The following is a 20372-nucleotide window of genomic DNA, read 5'->3' on the forward strand; positions in this document are numbered from 1 at the left end:
GAAGAATTGTGCTGGTCTGGGAGAAGAACAGGAGAAAGCGTTTGTGCCTGGGGGCTAGTAGGCTTCACCTTATCCCTGATCCCATTGCCATATCACTGTAAATAAACACCCCTTTGCTATTTCACCGTAACAATATGATCACCGAAATCAATCTCTAGTATAGATAAGAGGTGTTGCACGCCTCTGCTGGAGTCGTGCCATGGACTCAGAGGAAGAGCAACTGAGCAGCTTTGCTCGTTACAGTCGTGGGTCGGCTGCATCTGATGACCCGGTGGGCATTGCGTTGCAAGGTGAAAGTTTGCGGAGGAAAAGAAAAAGGGCTAAAGCCAAAAGAGAGGCGGGAATGCCTGAACAACGCGTGAGCATCTTGCGAAACGCCTCCGCGACAATGCTGCATGGCGTGAACGATGTGCAGCACAGATGGCCCATCAACAGCAACAACGACTGATGAAGAACAGCAGGGACCCAACTTGCACTGATTTAATATGTAACCATGATTCAGCTATCGCTTCTCACTAGGTTTAACCAAAGCTAAACCACAGCCAATTTTCGCTCATGTGCTGTGTACCCTGCTTCTAAGCAAGCGAACAATTGCAGTAATCAAATGTTTCACCCCTATGCCCCTAAGGCACTGCAAAATGGCCACAATGTTTCTCCTCATGAAGTCATGTTTCCACGGGAACGGGCATTTCGTATGTTGGCTAGCTGGCTTTTTTTGATACTTCGCTCCTTTTTCCCAAGACACTGCAGGAAAGCAACTGTGGCAGGTGATCGCCGTTGATCAATTTTTCATGTCGTGAGCGATCATTTGCACATGTCTAGCTGATCACAAAACATATTAATACTACGACCGCAATTTGTTGAAATTTTGAACGTAGTGACCAGGAAATTATGTTATCCTGGAATGCATTAACAGAGAGAAAAATAGTGTTACTCTACAAGAGCCGTTTTACTGCCTGCGATTTTGGGTGTATGAAATGGGAAATCGCATGAACCGAGAATGTATCAACGAGCTTCCACTGTATTTTACGATTTTTCGCTTCTTCGCTATAATATGACTCTAGTGTGCCCATTTTAACTTTTGTTCACATTTTATCAGTATGCAGTTAATGGGATGGCTGGCTGGTCTCCCCATCATCATCATCATCAACAACAACCAGATTATGCCCACTGCAGGGCGAAGGCCTCTCCCATTGACCCAATTGACCCAGCCCTCTACTAGCTGCATCCATGTGACCCCTGCGAACTTCTTAACCTCATCCGCCCACCTAACTTTCTGCCTCCCTCTGCTACACTTTCCTTCCCTTGGTATCCAATTTGTTACCCTTCACGACTATCGGTTATCTCCTCCTCGCACTACATGCCCTGCCCATGACCATTTCTTCTTGATTTCCGCTAGAATGTCAGTAACTGCAGTTATTTCTTTTTTCATGGAGGCCTTTCCCTGTGGCCATGTGCCATGCGCCAAGCCACTCAAGCAAGCGACGTGCAATCAATGATCAATAGAGGAACCGACTAGCTAGTCATTCGAATTCACTGGCTTTTGTTCATAGACTACTAAGAATACTGGCTGGATTGAGTACTAAAATTTGAAATTATAAGGTTAATATTGAGGTTTGAGTTAATGAGCTTTTACAGGAGTTTTGATGTGAAAGGGATAAGGCATTTTTGCTCCTAATCTAGAGCTCCAAATCCCTTGGGGTTGAACGTGGTGCTTTCTCTGTAGAATTTAGGTGTGGTTTAAACTGCTACGATTCTCTTCGATGCTCGAATCCTCATAAGCTGCCTAACCATACAATGCCGGGCACATGGTAGCACTCAGAGTAAGCTGATGGTGCTACTGCTCCTGGCAAGGGCGCACTTTGCTGTGGCACTCTGTGATGTTCACTGAAAAGTGCCATCACTACAGCAGGTTTTGTGGAAAGATGCTGTGGTGTTATCAGCGCACAGTATTTTGGTGTAGTACTGAGGACAAAATCAAAGTGAGGAATTCGCACAGAAAATGCTTTAGAAAAAAAAAGAAACCGAAACGACGAAAGTGGGGGATTCGGGTGGACAAGGTTCATGATGTTAGAGGGAGCATAGGCAAGTGAATAAGGTATAATGGGGGCAAAGCCCTCATACAAGCAGTAAGTCTTTAAGCAAGCCCCAAACAAACCCCCAAAACTCTCTGCAGTGCTAAACGCGCCTTTCCCGATAGAAGACTGATGGAATATGAGAGCATCCTCTTACAAATAGGGTGGTGGCAGTTGCCATTATGCACGAGTTTAGTTGTTTTTTTTTTCTTTTTTTTTTCCACAGAGTGGCGCCCTCTATGCACAGAAGCATCGGTTACATAAGCACTAGTTTGTGCCGCAGCAGACGGAGGGCACCCCGGGTACAGAGTTGTGCGAAGGTGTCACATAAGCAACCAAGTTGTGCAATGAAGCCAAACGTCGCCTTTGCAGGAGTCGAGCAGCCGACTGAAAATCAGTCGATAAATAATGATTTCGGCTATATATAAAAGTGAGTCACTGTGGCTACAGCTCGCACACTGCGCGGCATGCCGTACCCACGATGGATGATGCAATGCAGCCGGAGTGCCCTTCGGGTTGACTTCACGGTGTTACATGGTTGCTTGGCGGAGAAAGAAAAGGAACGCGGAACTCTGGCAAAGCCTATGTAGTAACTCTAGCTGCCAATACAAATGCCTCCTTCAGCACCTGAGGTGAGGATCCTGGGTGCCTACCTGGTGAAGAAGCGTCCCTGCATGGTGAGCAGGGAGCCCCCGATGACGTGGTCCTGAATGAGGCCGCTGAGTGGGGTGCCATCCTTGGGCACCAGGTACTGGCGGTTGACCGTGGCCACCTGCGCAGCCTCTGCCTGTGCCAGAGGGCTCTGGGGTAGGTGGGCGTTCATCTCATCCCCATCAAAGTCGGCGTTGTAGCACTTGCAGTTGGCATAGTGCAGACGCAAAGTGCGCTCCCCAGGCAGCACACGGGCCTGTGGAGGGAAGGAAGGGCTTTTCACACAAAAATAGCCATGGCACACTGTCTGGCTCTCCTTGAAATACTCTCTTTGGCAAAAACAAATTGCCACAAAGGTATGTATGCATGTTCTGTGCTCTTCATTACGTAACAGCAAACTTCAAAAACAGAGATCCCTGAGAAGCGCTGCTGAGGTTTTTTATGAGCAGTAAGGATGCCATGTTTCTAAGAAAATCACAAATAAAATTCCCAAAACCCTTCCACATGTATATAACCCATAAAATTACTCCCAGCAAACATCGTTTCTATGACAGTCATTCTCCAGCTCTTCATGTAATGACAGTAAAAAACCTATAAAAGGCGATCGCGAAGTAGTTCGATATACAGAAAACGGCTGTACTGAGTTTGACTACTTGGAAGCAGCTAACTGTTGATCATATATAAAAAAAAAAAAAAGAATGAGAAGGGTTCAATGCTGCTCAGCCGAATGTGGAGCAAAAGCATAAGCTGTGGGTGATGATGATGATGGCCTCTATCAAAATGGCACAAACGGGTGACTGAGCATTCTTTTTATTCTTGCTCATCTTCTTCTTCCTACCCGATGAGGTGTTGCATAAAGTAGAAGGGGTGTGTGCTGTAGTGGTGTAATGTAGTGCGCAGTCATGTTTTCTGCACGAGAAAGAAGATAATACAGTAAAAGCTCGTCGTTAATTCGAACTTCATGGGACCAAGAAAAAAATTCGAATTATCGAATGGCCTCGAAAAAAACTGACCAGAACCATTTGTATTACAGTAAATGTACTGTATTTAGTCGCGTAACGAACTCGCTCGCATAATGAACCCACCCAGCCCCGATTTGTGCCTACGAATCAGAAAAAAAATAAATATAAAGGCGGCAGTCGCTAGCCCCCTCCGTTTCGCGGCGCCATCACGGTCCACAACACATTTCTTGGTAGTGCGCCAAGATGCTGCGCAGCGATAACACCGTGTTTATCTTTTGACTTTAGCTCCGGCAGGGGGGAGGGAAGCGAACTTGGCAAAGTTCCAGCGCTTATCCGGTTGTGCAAGCCTCCTTTTCGGTACTTTCACTTTATCATGCTATGAACGACTGAGGCGGGCGCCTTCTACTGCCACTCCGATCATCGGAACGAACGGTGCTAAAAGCCAGCCCCATGATCGTGGCTGACTCGCGTGCTTCTGTTGATGACTGATGGGTGGAAGGATGAATGGCTATCGCAAAAAAAAAAAAAAAAGTTTAACCCATAGTGCCCGTCCGAGATCATAGCCTTTTATGGGCGTTGGCTGGGACAGCGCCGACAGCACTTATCCCTATTTCCAAATTAACAGGGTTGGAATTAATGAGTATTTAGTTGCGAGCTATGGAGGTTGCGCAGAAGAGAGAGCATGCAGCCGCCGCCGCGCGGCCATGCACTGACATTGCCACGGCCGCCGCGCCGGTCATGGCACTATTTAAGTTTAACCCACATCTTCCATGGTTTTACCTAGTTCCATCTTCTGCCCCCGTTTTGGACGTGCGCAGCCTCTAATTATGCCTTCCGATCGCAAAGGTGTTTCTTTGCTTTTTTTTTTTTTTTTTTTTTTTTTTTTGCGCGTGTGATGTGCGCCAAGCAGCCCAGACGCGTAGTTTGAATTATCTGTAGCGGAACCGACTCGCGTTCGAATTAAGGGGGGACGCGGGTCTTAAACTGGTCAAAAATGGGCGAAAAATTGATTTTGAGAAAAATGCATTTTCGGAATGTCTGTACCTTTGAGCACTAGCCTTCAAAATATCAACAGTGAATTCGATCGGGAAATGCGGTAAAATCGACTTTTAAAACGCCACGGGAGCCTCGAAATGGCCAAAAAAGGGGTGAAAATTGTTCGAACTTCCCGCGCGCGCCGCGGGTGAAGCAGCCGGCTGGCCGCCGCCATCTTGGACTAGTTTTGAAGCTTGTTTCTTTGTGCGCATTTTGCGACATCTCCAAATGACGTCGCTCAAACAGAACGACCACCGTCGCGGGTTTTCCGAAAGCCGTTTCCGGTCCGCTGATTGGCTGGAGCGCGCGCTCGCGAAGCGAGCCCCTCGTCTCGCGCTTCCCATTGGCCAGCGCGACTGACGCCATTTTTTTTGTTTGTTTGTTTTTAACGTTCTTCGTCGCGGCTGCTGCTTCGCTCGTTTATGATGCGCTTTCGCGATCGTTATCAGTCGTTCCCGCAGCCGCCCGGTGCTGGTCTTTAGACGTAGCTCGGTAGACGTTGCCGTATCAGGAGTGTATTGAAAACGGAAGCGCCTAGCGAGTGCTCGTCGAAGAACGAGTGCGGCGGCGCGCTGCCAGGGTCGCGCGGCGTGTTCTCGACCTAGCTGCAGCACGTCCGGCGGCATATAATCGTTTGCGAGCGGTTCAGAGGCATCAAAGATAGCATCGATAGATTTAACTGTTCAGCTGATACTCATGGTCCTCACCGACGCTACCACTTCGTTGCTTTTTTATCGCGTCGCTTCAGACGACAGGCGAGCCTGACATCGCGCCGTTGCCCGCGTTCATTTTCCGCGGACGACTTCGGGTTTTTTTTTTTTTTTTTTTTTTTTTTTTTTTTTTTTTTTTTTTGCAGATTGTCTAAGTAATCGCGTCGCTGCGCTCAAGGGGTGTGAAAGTTCGAGCTTTAGCTCCAGCAAGGGACTCCGCGTGCGGCCCTGCATGCGCTGTACAGCAAAGTAGCAAAGTTTCATTCTGCAACATTAGCCAATTTATTAGGTCATTCCAGTATGCCGCTGTGCTTCAGCCTTAAACTTTGTGCAGGTTTATTAATATTGCAAGACCGTTTTATCGTAATTTTGAGTATCTGTTTGCCTTGAAGGGCACTGCCACAGGCATATGAAGTTGTAAATAAAGCTTCTCCCGCTGGTTCTAGTGGCGGTATATTTAGACTTTGTGGCAAGCTTTTACCAGTATTTGGGGAGGGTACTGTTATATGTTTAGTATATAGCCTTCCTCATAAAGAACAAAGCCTCACAACGATTCCATTTATATTACCATAGCTGCAGTGTAGCAAAAGTTAAAGGTTGTCTCAAAATGCAAATACGTTTTTCTCAGTGCTGTTTCTGGACACTGCACTCAGCCTTACTGTGCTTTTTCTCTACATTGTCGCCGAGTGACAATGACAAATTTAGCACCACTGCAGTCATATTGAAAAGATCAGGGGGTGATCCAACACTTACATCACTCTAGCGAGATTTTTTCAAATTGCCATTAAAACAATATTGCATGTCAAAAAATTTTGCTGATTTCCTAATGGCATACACTACCTTGGCCATGGGTAATGGTGATATTTTCAGTTTTAGTTGACATATTCAAAATTCAAAGACAGTTTTGGAAATGGGAAGAGCATGACATTTTTGGTGAGAAATATCACAGTGAGGCTACTGATTGTTCAAGTTATATGTGGTCAAACTTCAAATGCCGTTTTCTCAGTTTCATATTTTTGGTCGATCTCTACAGTCTTACGCAGGGTTTTGATAACTTCTTTTTAGTTCACACAAATAACTTTGGTACCATTTTCTTCAGAGAGAAATGAAGTACCCGATGACATTTTTAGTTTTTTAGTTTAGGCAATGGATAAATGTCAATTTGAGATTAGCTTAATGAGTTCGTTTCAAATAATGCAGCCTTTTACTCTCACCATAATATGTGAGAATGACATGCCTTTTTGAGGAAAACGAAGGATGTCATCGGGTATGGGAAGACTTTGGCTATCAATCTATGTAATTAAAAGCAACGAAATGCAATGAGAAAGTTCATTAAAGCTGCGTAAGAAATTCACTAATTATGCTCTGGACTTTGTTGGATAACTTTTGATCTAATACCACCAGCTCAATTATAATTACATTTTTGAAATCAGGAGAGAAAACCACATCTGTGTGCAAAGTTTCGTGAGATTCTAGCCATAACTAAAAAAGTTAGTTTTAAGACCCTCGTCCCCCCTTAAAGGGCTTTATTATACACAGATCTCTATGGAGCTTGGCTGGACGAAGTAGTGTAGTTCGAATTATCTGAAAACTCGAATTATCGAAGTTCGAATTAACGAGCTTTCACTGTAATTGATTTCGTTAAATAAATCAACTTTAAAGTTAGTGCAACATTTTCATTTGAGATTTTGCTTGTCTACACACATGCCTACTGCCAAGGTAGGTCATTTTCATACCTAGATCTGACCACTGGCTTATAATAGCAGATTTTTCATTACAGCAATATTTCAAAATAACGAATGATTTTTTCTACGGTCTCACGGGATTCGTTATATCGATATTTGACTGTATCTGAATTTTAACAACACCAAACACGTTCAGCTGCAAAGATGATGCCTAATGCTGTTAGCAAAAAATAAGCTGCCATATTGTTACAATTTTTGTTTATCATTGACATAAAATAAGCCTGACATTCATCCCTTGGGGAGTTGCCACGTGGCAGCGCCGCTGCACACATCAAGGACAGGCTTTTGCGTGTGACACTGTCAAACTGAAGTTCGCAACAACCAAAGTTAACTCCGCTTAACCATGTTTAGGCTAGCTGTGTAACTAGGGTGCTACAGTACTACGTAGTACTGCGTAGTACTAGGGTGCGACAGTACTGGTATGCTGTCACCTTGTGTGCCATGATGCTGGGCTTGTGGAGCGTGGGCTGCCGGTTGAGTAGCAGCATGTCCCCGGACCGTAGGTGGCGATGCACAGTCTTGCAACGCTGCAGCAGGGGCTGCTGAGGGGCGGCTTCGGCTGGTGTCAGCAGCTGCTTGGCTACCGCCTCCCGCCGGGTGCGGTTGTTCGGGTCCAGCCGCATCACCACACCATCCTCGCGCTCCACCAGCAGTGCCCTGGGTGGTCATTGCACACAAGCACTGACACACTCGCAGCATCACAATTTCTCCGCCCACAAATATGCACGCACAGTTTTATTGTCCTTGAACGTTCAGAAATTATTAAAGTTGTTGTGGGCTAGCTGTTGCAAGAAAGGAAAAAATCACACAGAGCAGGCTCATAACTTTTGTTTTTCCAAAAGTGGGGACGCACCCACTAACAACTTCACCAGATGATTTTTCACAGCTTGTGGGATTTGGGCTTACCACTGTCACCTTTTGCGCAGCTGCCGCCCGCTCCCCCGTTGTTCTCCTCTTTCCCTTTCTCCTGCCTCAAACAGCGAAGAGACGTCCAGACAACTTGTCACTGTCGTTCAGCCACAGCTCCACCCAAGCGTCACAGTGGCTTTTCTCAATGGCGCCTTTTGGTGGGAACACCGCATCGCTTCGACGGCCACACTCATGCGACAGTCTGGGCAAGGTCTAGAGAGAAACCCCTCTGAGACATCGCAAGGTGCATATTTTACTATTCTTGCCCACCAGCCTCTGTCTGCGCAAGCCAGTATGTGCTAGAGCTCACCCACTCCGGCTCATGCCCAAGAGCACAGCTCGAGCCTGTCAATCGGTGTCCAGCAATTGACGACAAACTTTGCATTGACTGCCCATTCTTTCTCAAAGAGGCCCTTGGCCACCGTGAGAAAGATCAGAGCACTCCATGGCATGCTTGCAGAACGCACTTTTTGCACGCAGCAGAGCCTCGTTCCTTGCGCGGCCCCAGGTCTTCCAAGATGCGGTGACTGAGTGTTTGTGTGTCGTTGGAGGGCAGCATTCAATAAACATCTCCTTTGTGAACTTGGAGGCTTGTGTCATTGCAGCAAATCACTCACCTCTCTACTGAGGTTGAGTGCGCGCTGTGGTGTTTCAATGTGCACGTGACGACAGCTGATTGGAGCCTCGGCTAGTGCACACTTGAACCTGTGGCAGCTGGTGCCCTGTGTCCGCGTAGCAACCACAACCTTCAGAACCCCTTTTCTTATCAGTTTGCTCCCCCTTCCCCACCATTCCTGTATATCCCTCGCTTCACGAGCTGCACATGTAATGCAGGATGGTGAGCTTCTGCAATGCAGCATTGGCTCGTATGAGCTTTCCCTCACATCTACTGCACTGCAAGATCATCAGACTTCCTGTAGAATACAATGATGGAGGCAGTGTTGCCAAGTTGGCGGTTTTCCTGCTAAATTTAGTAGGCTTTCGCACCTTTTAGGAGGAAAACGTTTTGTATTGCGCGAAGCGGGAGTTATAGTGGTTTTTGGACCTGTTGACTTTTTCTTTAGTAGTTTTCGGTGGTCCCACAATTTGTCCTTAGAATACTCTATGTTTTCAAAACTACAATTTTTTCAAGTAAACCGTTGCTGTGAGTACACGACATTTTAGATGTGAAGGTGGCGAATATCGAAACAAGTCCACTAGGCCTTGAATCAATTTATATGGCTTTTTTTTTTTTTTTTTGCACAATCGGCATGCTTACTGTTGCCAGGCATAAAATAAGACCATTGGATTGGTACCTGTAAAATACATGCAGAGGCTTGGAAAAAGATGGCATGGGGGACCATAAGTTTCGAGACTGGGTACTTGTTGCAAATAAACACTCTCTCTTAAGTAATTCATGAGTCTGCCATAAGAGAAGTAGCTGTCATTCAACTGCAATAGGAAAAGCCTACACTCGTCAGCTGGAACAACCTTGTAAACACAACTTCATTGACATGAAACGAAGAAAAAGTATACGGATGCTTCCGACAAAAATCTCTTCAAGCTGGCCTATTTAGCTCTATGCTGATGCTGCTCTGTTAAAACGCAGGGTTTGGTGTATGTTCAGTAATCACGCATTATCAAATATAAACAGGAAACCTAACATGAATGAATGAATCCCATAATTACTATTCGAGCCGGACTCCTAAGGTAGAGTAAATGCAGCTCAGGCTGCTAACTACTCGCAAGTGTAGTTCAGAAGAACGGAACGACAGGGAGGTGTACTTTGGCAGTACCGATAGAATCCTGCCCAGAATCAGTGGCAGTAGAAGGCAGAGTGCTCGACAAACCAAGTTAAAACAAGTGAGGTCTTAATGCCAGTGAATGTGCTTGCAGTAAGAATTTAATTGTACTCAGAAACAAAGAAGTGCTCTTGAAACTGCAATTTCAGCCTATAGACCTTTTCACGACCCTTGGAGAAACCTGTTTGACTGGGCTGAGAACCAGGTATGGGGGGAGAATCCGCAGCTTTTTCCTGTGTTATGAGCACAGCCCAGTCTCTAATATGGCAGCACCCTTTGGCCAATTTTGAAAACGTCTATAGAAGGTGGACCAGATGTTCCTGAGAATTACACAATTCGTAGTCCAAAATTTCAAGTCTAAGGAAGAACAGATGCCTTTCTTATATTTATAGCAATATTTACACTGTTTACAGACGTAATAGCAGAATTATATGTCTAAACACTATTATGAAATTTAAAATTCAGCACTTCTTTAGCAGGTTTTTTTAGAGCCTCGTGCTGCAAGATTTCAATTTTTGAGTTGGCAAGAAAGACAGGTGAAAAACAGCCACATCAAACCAAATGTGGCACAGGTCTGCCCATTCCTCTATGCTCCACATTGCGTGCGTCTCTTCTCACCAGTATTGTTGGCGGCCATTCATTTTCATCGCCAGCACCCCACGTTGGTTTTATTCAAACATTTTTAACCCGAGCCAACCGTAGACTCTATCAGCAAATAGCGTGGTGTGTCAAGAGTGAGTTACTCCAACTAGCAAGCAGTTTGGATATGTCTGGCCGAGGGTTCAGATGAACAAGAATCTTGAGGTCATTCCAAGAATATAGGAGGTTCAACTAGTGCGAATTCAAAAAGCAAAAATGCAATGCGAATAAATCGAATAAAATGTGCAATTTGCAAATCATTTCCAACAGCCACCATTGTACTGAAAGTCATCACGGGTGAATTGGAATAAATTTCAAGGAAGGAGAGTGTCCATATGGTTGTGAGATGGATGAGAGAAGAGACCCACCCTGGGTACACATCTGGGCCGTTGATGACTGCCCTCCGCAGCTCAGCAATGTTGCGCTCTGTGACTGGCTCAGGGTAGGACAGACGGGTGGCAAACACCATGGGCACCCCGATCTCCTCCACGTCGATGTAGGGGTCCGGCGAGATGACTGAGCGGGCCGCATAGTTGACGCGCTTGCCCATCATGTGCTTGCGGAAGAGGCCTTCCTTCTTCTCTAGAATCTGACAAAAAGAGAACGGGGCAGAATGGGCAAGAGAGAACAAAGCTGCCAGAAGAAACTGGAACGGGCGAGTTATAGTGACTCCAAGCTCAAAGGATGACACGAGCTCTGTTATGTATGGTACAATTACACCGTCCTTTGTCACCAAGGTGATGTAGCAGGGGTGAATGTAACCACTACCAGAACATATGTCGAACAGGCTGAAAACACAAGAATCCTCAGACTTCACAATCACAGCCAAGGAAACAATATTACAACCTTGGCAAAGTTAGCGACCTGCAGAGACCAAGTGGGTCGAGTAACCAGCAGATGAACCACAGGAGAACAGGAATGCTAGAAAATGACAATCTACATCGAGTACAGGACCTTGTAATCAGCATGACTGACTATAAAGCGACTTCTCCATCTAGAAGTCCATAATACAATTAGCCAAATAGTCCAAACTGATCCTCTCCCGAGACAGGGATGAAACCCGATATATCTCCACATCCCACCGTGTGCACCAGAGAGGAGAAGGTAGACCTTCCAAAAATGTAAAAAGCTTGGACACACAAAATATAATTTTGGCTCGTAGTGTTAAACAGTTTGGCATCATTTTTCTTCAACCTCACACAGAACAGACATGTAGAATGACTATAAAAGCTGGCCGTGCACTAAATATCAAGCCCAATTTCAGGGCTGCTCCTCGTGATGTTAAGGAAGCTTTATATTTTACTATTGTCCACTCCATCCTAAAATATGCTGCCATAGTCTGGAACCCTAATTCTGCCGCACTTATATATTGATTAGAAGCTCAGAATAACAGCTCATGGGGTGAGCTGGCCCATGATGCCCAGAACAGCAGCGCAACGAAGACAGCAGGGAGAGAGAAACACAACGGTGCACACTACAAACTGTAATACAAAAGGAACCTGAACTTCCTCCACACCCAAACACAACTTCCTCTTCTACTCTCAGGTACTACATCACACTCGCACACTACTTCTTTCCTAAGCAGATATATCTGGCCAACAATGAATGTTAGCCACCCTCACATTCAAGGTAGCGTCCAAGCAACTATTACAAGTCCAAGTACCCCACTCACATCCTCCAAACAATACAATCACAACATCTGGCACTTAAACACAAACTAAAAACCACCACACATCGCTCGCAACAACTCATAAGCAGCCTTAGAGAAATGGACTTGAATTCGTTGCTTGGTAGAGTATAACATTTATTGCTGGCCAGACATATCTGCTTGGAAAAGAAGTGTGAGAGTGTGATGTACTTGAAGGTAGAGGAAGTTGTGCTTGGGTGTGAAGGAGGAAGTTCGAGTTTTTCTGTATTACAGTTGGTAGTACACACCGGTGTTGAGTTTCTCGTTTCGTGTTGTTTTCGTCGCGCCACTGCTCTGGATAATTGGAAGAAAATTGGGCTGCAAATTTTGTGACTAATTTCTGGCAATATGCTCGTAAACTTATAAAAGCACCTGTTTTTCTTGCCTGTTGTATTGTCTCGGTTGTGCTTTTGTGTACTTAGGCATATATTAATACACCAAATAGCACGGGAAAAGATTTTAGTTGATTGTGATTTTCTTCTAAAACTGCCTACGAAAATGGAAGAAAGGAACAGGCCAAACGGACGAGACGTGTAGGAAGGCGAGACAGACACATGAGCTGACTAGCAACCAAATGGTTTCATGCGAGACAAGTAGCAATATATAGCAGACAGCCAAAGCGCCTAAAAATCAAATTACGACACAATCATGGTCCTGATATCACATCAGTTCGGTTCAGTCATTCAGTCGTGTCCGACTCTTCGTGACCCTATGGACCATGTCACGCCACGCTTTCCGGTCTCTCGCTATCTTCCTAACATCACATAACTTCATCTGCAGTGCCTCAAGGATGCCATCTAACCATCGCGTTTGCTGCCTACCCCTTCTCCGGTGGCCCTCAACCTTTCCCAACATCAAATCTTTCTCCAGCGACTCCTGTCTTCTCATCAGATGACCAAAGTAGCTGAGCTTTAACTTTAGAATTTCACCTTCCAATGAGCAGTCAGGGTTTATGGTCGACAATATCGACTGATTTGATCTTCTGGCAGTCCAAGGAACTCTCAAGAGTCTTCGCCAGCACCGCAATTCAAACGCGTCAATTCTTCGGCGGTCAGCCTTTTTCACAGTCCAACTCTCGCATCCATACATCACAACTAGAAAGACCATAGCACGAGTTATACGGATCTTGGTTGGCAGACTAATGTCTCTGCTCTTTACTAGGTGCTCAAGGCTAACCATTGCTCTCTTTCCCAGAAGCAGGCGTCTCCTAATTTCATGGCTGCAGTCTCCTTCCAAGGTAATCTTAGAGCCCAAGAAGAGAAAATCTGTCAAAGCATCCACTTCTTGTCCATTGATGCTCCTGGACTTGATAGGGCAAGACGCCATGATCTTTGTCATTTTAATGTTCAGTTTAAGCCCAAACTTCTCACTCTCTTCTTGTACGTGCATCAGAAGTCTCTTGAGTTCCACTTCACTTTCTGCCATTAAAGTGGTATCATCCGCATATCTAAGGTTGTTGATACGTTTTCCAGCAATCTTCACTCCAGCTGAAGACTCGTCCAGACCGACATTCCTCATGATGCACTCTGCATATAGGTTAAATAGGCAGGGCGACAGTATGCAGCCTTGCCTCACTCCTTTCTCAATCGGAAGCCAATCAGTAAGACCATGCCCAGTTCTGACTGTGGCCTCTTGCCCTTCATACAGGTTCCTGAGGAGACAGATGAGGTGAATTGGAACTCCCATCTCTTGGAGAGCTTGCCACAATCTGCTGTAATCTACGCAGTCAAACGCTTTCGCATAATCAATAAAGCAGAAGTAGATGGGTTTCTGGAACTCTCTTGCTTTTTCCATGATCCAGCGAAGGTTGGCAATTTGGTCTCTAGTTCCTCTGCCCTTGCGAAACGCAGCTTGCACGTCCGGAAGCTCCCGACCCACATACTGCTGCAGCCTACCTTGGAGGAGTTTCAACATCATCTTGCTAGCATGCGAAATAAGCGCGATAGTGCAGTAGTTGGAACAATCTTTGGCACTGCCTTTCTTTGGAATGGGGATGTAAACTGACCTCCTCCAATCCTGTGGCCACTGCAGGGTTGTCCAAATCTTCTGACATAATGTATGCAGAATGTTAACAGCGTCATGGTTGAGGTTTCGAAGCAACTCAGCTGGAATGCCATCAATTCCGCTAGCTTTGTTCTTAGCAAGGCTGGCTAAGGCCCATTCAACTTCACTCTTCAGGATGCCCGGCTCGAGATCAGTAATCACAACCGTCTTATGTTGGGTTTGCACATTCGGGTCCTTCTTGTACAGTTCTTCTCTGTATTCCTGCCACCTCTTCTTTATCTCTGAGGCTTCAGTGAGGTCCTTGCCTCGTTTGTCCTTTATCACGCCCAGCTTAGCACAGAAGCTTCCTTTGATATCTTTGATTGTCTTATACAGAGCTCTTGTGTTCCTTAATTGGCTGTTGTCCTCAGCTGCTTGGCACTGTATGTTCAGGAAGGCATTCTTATCTCTCCTTGCTATTTTCTGAAAATCCGCATTGAGAACCCTGTATCTTTCTCTTTCCCCCATAACGTTTGCCATCCTCCTTTCCTCAGCTACTTGCAAAGCCTCTTCAGGTAACCAGTTTGCTTTCTTGCATTTCTTTTGCTTTGGAACTACCTTAGTAGCAACTTCTTGTATTATATCACGAACGTCAGTCCACATCTCTTCGGGCTCTCTGACTTCTAGATCTAATTCTTGAAATCGATTCCTCACTTCCACAGCATATTCTAATGGAATTTGATCCAGATCATACCTGAAAGGCCTTCTAGTTTTCTGCGTTTTCCTCAATCGAAGCTTAATTTTGGCAACAAGAAGCTGATGATCGGTGCCACAATCGGCCCCAGACCTTGTTTTTACTGCTTGTATAGCGCTTCTCCATCTCTGCCGGCAAAGAATATAATCGATCTGATTCTTGTACAGACCGTCCGGTGAAGTCCATGTGTACAGGCGCCTCTTGTGCTGTTGAAAATGAGTATTCACGTGTGACACGTGTGTCAGCCAACCGTCCGTTGCTCTATTCCCACAAGAGCTCACATATCTCAATCGCGGACAGTTTTGATAATTGCTATGTGATATCAGAACCATGATTGTGTCGTAATTTGATTTTTATGCGCTTGGGCTGTCTGCTATATATTGCTACTTGTCTCGCAATAAACCATTTGGTTGCTAGTCAGCTCATGTGTCTGTCTCGCCTTCCTACACGTCCCGTCCGTTTGAGCTGTTCCTTCCTTCCGTTCAACATGAACCAACCAGCCCGACAAAGCCCTCTTCTTGCCAACGAAAGACCACAGTTGCAAAATTAGTGAAACAGCATGCTGTCACACATCCGTGTATGAATCGTCTGATGTGCAAGCATGGAGGAGAAAAGTTGGTGGTGGCTTAGCTTGGTTAAGCCTGGATATCAGAAGCGAAAAGGTTCGGCGATGCCATGTCTTAGCTTGTGGTTCCTTGGAGTAGTTGTGGCTTACCTTGTTGTCCACAGTTGCACCTTATAGATATTCCATGGCTTATCATCACGGTGAAACATTGATTACAGCTGTAAATCACATAAGATTAAACTTTATTCCAATTCCACATCATCATCACCGTTACACTTCTGTATCGACATAAACACAGCCCGATGATCCGTATAGTAACATGCAGCTGTTTCCACAATTTTGACACAGTATTCAGACTTTGCACTTGGTGATGCCTCTCAGCCAAATTCCAAGCCGCTACTTCAGCATCGTCTTCCATAATGAATGCCCCTTACTTTCCTCTCAGAGCGCTCCTATATACATACCGAGAGAGTAGCGCGGCGGCGGTTGTAGCGGCAGCGACGGCTCCGACCACCTGCGCCTCTCCTGTGACGTCACGTAGTTTATGCATGCGCAGCTGTGGCTTTTTCTAACGACGGAGCACACGCGAGACTCAGAGTTGACTAGCCTAATGAAGCTTTTCGCTTCAAAAATAATTCCACACCTGCCTAGAGCCCCAAAAAGCACCTGCTGCCAACTGAATTCATTTCACAATGCACCGGGTGTCCCAACTAAACACGACCTCTCCGAGAGAGCTTTACGTTGTTTGGACCAGACAGGTGCTGAAGCTCACGAGACAGTATCACTAGGTCTTTTTTTTTTAACGAATGGACACAGCAGACAATTTCCACCGCTCCAGCGGAAACAGCTGCCACATTCTTTTTTTCATGCGGGATAAAAAAAAATGGAAGCAGCAAGGTTCCAGGCGAATTGGTTTGCCGGTGTCCAGCACCTATTTGTTTGAACATCAAGCTGCTCTGACCATTGCATGGTTCCCCTGCTGTCGCTGCTGCTCCGAAATAGAGACCGGCTGTGAGAATGAGCAGATTGACATAGAAACAGACTGAACAGTTTTTCAAGCCGCTTGGTAAATGGAGTTATGTTTTTAGTGTGAATTCGTTTTTTCGGGCTGCTTGGTTTTCCGAATGTTTTATCGACCCCTTAAGGGTCTGAAAAATCGGTCGGCAACTGTACGTTTTAGACATGATAATAAGCATCCAACTCAACCAAATCCATGTTTCCAAAAAAAAACGTTAATAAAGTGACATCAAAGTCAAAAGCACAACAAGCATCTCAGCTTTCATATAAAATTAGGCTTTAATTGCACATCGTCACACATTATCTACCTTCTAGAATGCCAGGGACACTAATTCAATGAGACAGGGCCATCAATGAGCGTAAGGTTAAATGGTCACCATGCATATGCAGGAGAAAACCACTCAAAAGCAGTTCCCATCATTTCAATCAGACTGGCCATAAAATTGATGAAATTAAATTATCTATTCTTCTCCAATCAGGTTTTAAACCTTCAAGAAACAGAAAATGCCGACAACTATTCCTAATCAATAAATTTAAAACACTTCCACCAGCAGAAATAAAGTTCTTGGAAGGATAATCAAAATTTACGAAATACAGTCAAACCTCTATATAACGAATTTCAATGTAACGAAATTCACGATGTAACTTATTTTTTTTATTTCCCAATCTCTGCCCCAGTGAAAACCAAGTATATATTTTTTTTTTTTCGATTTAACAAAGTAATTTTATGCAATACTTTCGATCTAACGAAGTCCTCGCACATCGCATGCATGTACCAACAGCCACACACCGCATTCTACATTTGCCCTTTTACACGCCAATTTTGCCAACAGTCTGGAATCGGCGAGCGAAACAAAATGATGACAAGAGCATACTGCTGCCCCATCTGATGTGCGCATACAAAACCCGCGGTGCGTAAGTTTTAGGACGCATCATGACATGACATCACTGGTCAGTCAGAACGACAAAGCAGTAACCAGAAATAGCACAATTACTCGCGTAATGCACCCCCATTTTTTTTTTTAAACGAAGACCGGCGTAAGTTTGAGGGGAGGGATTAATATGTGGGAAAAGCTGAGATTCTTTTTTTTTTAAAGTTGGCCATCCTTCCAGCTATCAATTATCAAAGAAAGCATGCAGTCAACTGCGATCGTGACGCTGGCTTTTAGCATCGTTCACTTCAATCGATGTTTGCTGCTATCCTACACATACCAATAATTTTGAGGTAGTTGACGGCGCCCACCCCAATCGCTGCATAATAAAGCCTGGCAACTCTTTTCCGCTATGCTTTAAATGAATTAGTAATGTCATGCAGATTCCAAATCAAAAAGAATTACAGGAATGGGTGCACTAGAACCAGTGTTATCAAGGAATGAGTTTTCAAAATACAAGCAAACCAAAAATCGCCCTCAACTCAATTTTCCCGATCTTTCGCTTTCCCACTTCACTCACCAGATGACTACAAGCATGGCACCAATTGAAACAGCCTATATAAGCATGTCACTACAACATTGCGGAAGATGGCTTCTCATGGTTTCCTGTTCGCTGTAACACGTTCTTGCGAAATTTGAGTACCTTTCTTCCATAGCTAAGATAGCATGGGCGCCTTGCAGAAATAGAATGAGGAGCAAAGATACAAGTGGGGAAGAAACATTCCTTTGTCACCATGCATCCCCAAATATTGTGGTTTTCTTGTGAGCCCACTCTTTGACTGCCTTTTGAGTCTACCTGCAGGCCTCCTACAATAGCGAGTAGCGAGGTTGCAAGGTCAAATTCTTTCCAGCATAGCTTTGGCTGCATAGCCACAGGTATCTGTCCATGTGTAGTCAAAGTCTGTCATGAAAAGTAATAATCGGTGCCTCTGTTGGTGCTTTTTGAGTCACCTGCTTAGCAGTGCTCTTGTGTAAATCAAACATGTTGGATTCACTGACCTAATACAGGATACAACAACGCGATATAACAAATTTTTTCCTATTGGACACAATTTTCAGTGCATTTATTATTTATTAGGTCGTCAATTGCGCACCTATTGCTGTCATAGCCACTGCAAAGAACCACCCTGCACGTCGACAATTAAAATATTAAATACCAAAATATGCGTGTTACGACTGGTGGTAATAGTGTCGGCAGAACTCAAGAATTGTAACGAGCAAGCAAAACGATGCACTCAAATTATGTTGCAGGACCCCTTTAAGACCGCTGGCACTCTGCCAAGGTCGCGCCTCCCCACTCACCCCCTTACCAGAGCTAACCCCAAGAGACACATCGTGATGTTCTTACTGCGCAGTATCTTGGCACGCTGCCAAGAAATACACTCTGCACATCGACGGCGCAGAACGGAGGGATGCGATAAGGACTAGCATTTTTTTCCCCAAAAATCTCACCATCAAAAGCAAAAGGTGGGCTCTTATGCAAGTGAATATGATATGCGTACGCGCACGTGAGGCCTGCACAAAAAAATTGACGCGCCCAAAGTAGCCGTGTGGGCAATACAAACGTAAAACCTCGTTACAAGAGACACTCAAGGGACCCGAAAAAGATGTCTCTTGTAAGCAAGGTCTCTTGTAACCAAAAATTCTAAAAGCACTGTACGGATCAGTTTATTGCACATCAGCATATAAATGCATTCACATGCATTAACATGGAATTGTCCAGCAAAGCTTATAAAAGTTATTCATACTAGTATGTATTTTTGTGAGTGCAGAGTGTGTTCCTTCCCAAATTCTGGAGGTAAAGCACTTCACTTTGCAAGCCTTATTGTTGCTCTAATACCTTTGAAGCACTCTTACATGCTCGTCACCCTCAGATATTGACACTTTTCCTCTGAAATGTCCTCGTAGTCATCCTCTATGGCACATGTGCCATTTACTTGCGTGAGAATTGCACAGTCTGTAAGCTCTTCGGAAGCACATAAAATTCGCATCTGCAGATACGAATTTCTCAAAAGATTCTAGTACCTCAGCAGTTTCTTGTATGCTCACCCAAGCTTCATTTTCAAGGAAGCTTTCCACAGTATCCATACACTGGCCCTCTTACATCATGTCACCACATTTAAAGCCTGCTTGTATAAAACAGTTTTTCACAACTTCACTTCTCAGGCCATTTCAGACACCTGAAATCACCTGAACAACAAACTTCGCATCAATTACTATTGTACAGTCTTGCTGCCCGTCGAGCTACAGGCGTTCTACCAACCTTGTTTTGTACAGCAACTTGACAGAGTGCATAATGCCTTTGTCTATTGATTGAAAGTAGGGTGTAGAGTTTGGAGGGAAAAAAATTCCAGATAACTGAAATCACCTGAACAGCAAACTTCGCATCAATTACTATTCTACCGTCTTGCTGCCCTTCGAGCAACAGGCGTTCTACCAATCTTGTTTTGTACAGCAACTTGACAGAGTGCATGGTCTATTGGTTGAAGTAGGGTGTGGAGTTTGGAGGGAAAAAGTAACTTCGGCGGCTTTGAGCATGAGAACATTGGTGCTGCATGAAGCATTGTCCACAAAGAGAAAGGCATCGGTATTCTGCGCTTTCATCTTGTGATCAAATTTTAACAGCGAGGAGTTAAATATTCTGGATGTCATTCATGCATTTTGATTTCCTTCAAAGGCGACAGTAATGCGATGCCAGTGGCTGAAACAATGGGGTTGTTTTGACTTCCCAATAATGCGGAAGCACTCATTCTCAGTTCCTGACATGTACAACAAAAAGGATGCTGATATGGAACAGAATTTAGCTAGGGGAATCTGAAGTGCATCATTTATGAGTTGGTACGCTTCAGCTGCATTGTATGAGCACACCTGGGTTGTGTCTCTTCTAATAGTGAAGAATTTATTCCAGGGACCTGAAAAAATCCTTA

At 44.9% G+C, this 20372-nt stretch overlaps 1 protein-coding gene across 1 annotated transcript in view; it reads right to left on the reverse strand.

Moving 5' to 3' along the window:
* Polr1A (RNA polymerase I subunit RpI1) overlaps window positions 1–20372 on the reverse strand; it is a 234120-nt gene that overhangs the window by 153240 nt on the left and 60508 nt on the right. Inside the window, exons 7-9 of the mRNA XM_084576213.1 lie at window positions 10876–11096; window positions 7610–7835; window positions 2729–2982 (exon numbers count right to left, since the gene is read on the reverse strand). Coding sequence (XP_084432339.1) covers window positions 2729–2982; window positions 7610–7835; window positions 10876–11096 — 701 coding nt within the window. The remainder of the gene's footprint in view (window positions 1–2728; window positions 2983–7609; window positions 7836–10875; window positions 11097–20372) is intronic.

Source organism: Amblyomma maculatum, chromosome 8 (assembly GCF_055883805.1).
Source record: "Amblyomma maculatum isolate TAMU_Amacu chromosome 8, ASM5588380v1, whole genome shotgun sequence".
NCBI classification, from domain to species: Eukaryota; Metazoa; Arthropoda; class Arachnida; order Ixodida; family Ixodidae; genus Amblyomma; species Amblyomma maculatum.